Source organism: Mus musculus, chromosome 4 (assembly GCF_000001635.26).
Source record: "Mus musculus strain C57BL/6J chromosome 4, GRCm38.p6 C57BL/6J".
NCBI classification, from domain to species: Eukaryota; Metazoa; Chordata; class Mammalia; order Rodentia; family Muridae; genus Mus; species Mus musculus.
Genome location: NC_000070.6, coordinates 99656096 through 99659346, shown reverse-complemented (window position 1 = coordinate 99659346; position 3251 = coordinate 99656096). Strand labels below are relative to the sequence as shown.

At 58.1% G+C, this 3251-nt stretch overlaps 1 protein-coding gene across 1 annotated transcript; it reads right to left on the bottom strand.

Moving 5' to 3' along the window:
* Window positions 1–675: 675 nt before the first annotated feature.
* Window positions 676–3048, bottom strand: Foxd3 (forkhead box D3). Its single transcript, NM_010425.3, has one exon. It carries the CDS (start codon window positions 2720–2722, stop codon window positions 1313–1315), a length of 1410 nt encoding a protein of 469 aa, NP_034555.3. The 5' UTR covers window positions 2723–3048; the 3' UTR covers window positions 676–1312.
* Between the last annotated feature and the right edge of the window lie 203 nt (window positions 3049–3251).

Sequence of the window (3251 nt, the reverse complement as noted above, 5' to 3'; positions counted from 1 at the left end):
GGGTTACCGGTTCGGGAATCCTCTAGATATCTAGTTATGTGAGTTGATAATTGCAATGGAAAAAGAGGGATTTTACTTGATATTTTTCTGGGAAAAACAAAAAACAAAACCCTACGATCTATTGCCTATCATCGTAATGCAAGATACTATTTCAATACAAAGGCCAAAATGGTACCATGTGAGTTTAAAAATCAATGAGATTTAGCATTTCCAATGAAGGGATGAAAAGGAATTCCAAAAACCCGAGGTTTAAATGCTAAAATACGAGATGTTTGGAATTTTGTTCTTGAAAGGACAATTCAAATGACCAAAGACTCCTTGTAAGTTTGCCTAGGGGGTTATATTCGACCAATGTTCTTTAAAATGAACAAGGCTGCTTTTGCCTAGATTTTTAATGACAGCACACTTTGCAGGAGCTGCGAGTCATTCACAGTGGCTTGATATGAATGGGATTGTCATCCTTATCCTGGTTATGTGAAAAGTCACATATTAATATAATTTAAATTAAGTACGCTCTTTCCATTTTCAAATTCAAATGTTTCTACACCCAAATTGTGAATTTGCAACGTTTGAAAAGGTCATTACTTAAGACTGCTAGATTTTCTGGGGAAGACAATGCAAATTCCATTGTAAAATCTTGCCATTTGCTAGACACCTAATTAAAACACTAGGCTGAGCATTTTAAAAATTTATTTACAAAATTGTGTACAACACGATGGAATAACATTTAGAATACCATATATATTCATTCATATATAAACAGACTTTTATAATACAATGACACTTCGCCTTTTTGAAAAATTTTTTTTGGATTTAAAATCTCCCAACGTCTTTATACATTCTTTTTCTCAGATAAAACTGCGCAGAGTGAACCTTCAAAAAAATATGAAAGTTCAAAGCTCTAAATCTACTGAATTGCTTTTTATTTTCTTAAAAAAATAAAAACCCCAAAAGGAAAGTCAATGATTTTTATACAAATATGTACAAAGAATGTCCCTCCCACCCCCACAGTACTGAGAACACAGGCGCCGTCGGGGTGCATTTTTGGAAATTCGGTTATCAGTTTTACCTGTACGGAAAGTTATTCCCAGCGGACGCGGGTTGAGTTTGCTCCGCCAGCTTAGGTGAGTGAGGGGATGGAGGCCGCTGTTGGTCAGTGTTGGGGAGTCGGGGGCGGGTAGCAGAGTCCAGGATTGGGTAGAGGGACCAGGACCAGGACCAGGACAGATGGACCAGGATCAGAGAGGGCGTACCGCCTGGAAGAGCAGGCTGCTGCCAGAGGCCGCCGTCCGGCCCGGCCACTAGCTCATCACTATTGAGCGGGCCACTTGGCTTGCACGGCGGCGGCCGCAGCCGCTGCGGCTGAGGCTGCGGGCTGCAGGAACTGTCCAGACAGCGGCACGCTCAGAATGGGCGCGATGGTGGCAGTCGTCCGGCTCAGCGACAGGGGCTGGTGCGTGGCCATGAGCGCAGCCGACTGCACAGTCCCGGGCGGCCGCAGGAAGGACTGCGCGCCGCCGCCGCCCCCACTGCCCCCGCCACCCCCGGCTCCGCCGCCGCTCCCACCACCCCCAGCCGAGCCCCCGGGCGCCGCGGATCCCGCGCCTATGATGTTCTCGATGCTGAACGACGGCCGCGCACTGGGCTCGGACTTGATGAGCGACGTGGTGCCCGCCGCGCCCGCCGTGCCCGCGGCTGCCGCGGCGGCGCCCAGGGTGTTGAGCTGTAGCTGCAGGCTCGGACCGAGCTGCGAGCCGAAGGCGGCCGCTTTGCGGCCCAGCTCGCCCGAGGGCAGCAGGGGCACTGCGGGCGGCAGCACGGGAGCCACGGGTGGTAGCGCGTACGGGTACTGGAGCGCCGCAGCAGCCGCGGCCGCCGCCGCCGCCGCGGGGTGCGAGTAGGCGCCCGCAGCCGCCGCGGGGTGCAGGCCGTAGGGGCGGCCGTAGGGTCCTGCGCCCGCCGCCGCCGCCAGGCTGTAGGCTCCGAAGCTCTGCATCATCAGCGCCGTCTGCTCGCGCAGGTGCTCCTGCTGGTGGCGCTTGAAGCGCTTCCGGCGCCGCAGGAAGCTGCCGTTGTCGAACATGTCCTCGGACTGGGGGTCCAGGGTCCAGTAGTTGCCCTTGCCCGGGTTGCCCGGCTCGCGGGGGATCTTGACGAAGCAGTCGTTGAGCGACAGGTTGTGGCGGATGCTGTTCTGCCAGGCGGGGAACTTCTCCCGGTAGTACGGAAAACGGTTGCTGATGAACTCGCAGATGCCGCTCAGGGTCAGCTTCTTCTGCGGGCTCTGCAGGATGGCCATGGTGATGAGCGCGATGTAAGAGTAGGGTGGCTTCACCAGGCTGTTCTTGGGCTTGTTCGGGGTCAGACCTCCCGTCGCCCCGCTGCCCGCGCCGGGCCCACCGCCGCCTGTCACCGCGTCCTCGCCGCCCTTGCAGCCGTCGGCCTCCGGAGCTCCCGTGTCGTTCCCCGGCCCGGTCGCCTCGGTGGGCAGTGCCAGGGCTTGCGGTTGAGACTGGCCGTGATGAGCGCTCACCGGTGGCCCTTCGTCCGCCTCGTCCAGGCGCAGGTCCGGAGGCCCCGCGGGGCTGTCGCACCCGGCGTCGCTGTCCTTCTCCTCCAGCCCGTCGTCGCCCTCGCCCACCACATCGATGTCCACGTCCTCGGCCGTCAGCACCGTCTGGCCGGACATATCGCTGGCGCTGCCGCTGCCGGAGAGGGTCATCCCTCCGCGGGGTTGGTGGCGGCGGCCAGGAGCGAGCAGAGAGCGAGGGGGGCCGCGAGGGGCGGCCGCGGAGCTCAGGCAAAGGAGGTGTGAGTGTCCCCCGAAAGAAAGCCGGGGGGGGGGGAGAGGGCACAGGTAGCTCGGGGCCCTGTCGGGTCAGCTCACACGAGGAGGCCTGGCATCGCGCGGTGCGGGCGCTGCGCTCCGCAGCCGCGCTCCGCGAACTCTTGCGGTCCTCGACGCTTCTCTACGAGGAGACAGCTACTGCTCGCGACCCCGGAGGTTTCTCCACGCCGCACCCCCTCACTTCACCAGCCTTCCTCGACCTCTGGTTTGGGCGTGGGGTTCAGGAGCGGTCCAGGCAAGCGCGGGACGCCGGGCTCCAAGCAGCTCTGGAGGGCGCGGGCATGGGCGACCGCGGGGTTGGGGGTTGGGGGGGTGGTGACAGGGAAGCCAAGCCTGGGTAGTCGAAAGTCCCGTTTTAAGGACTGGCCTGATAGATTACTTTCTACTTAAAGATCCAGAGGGA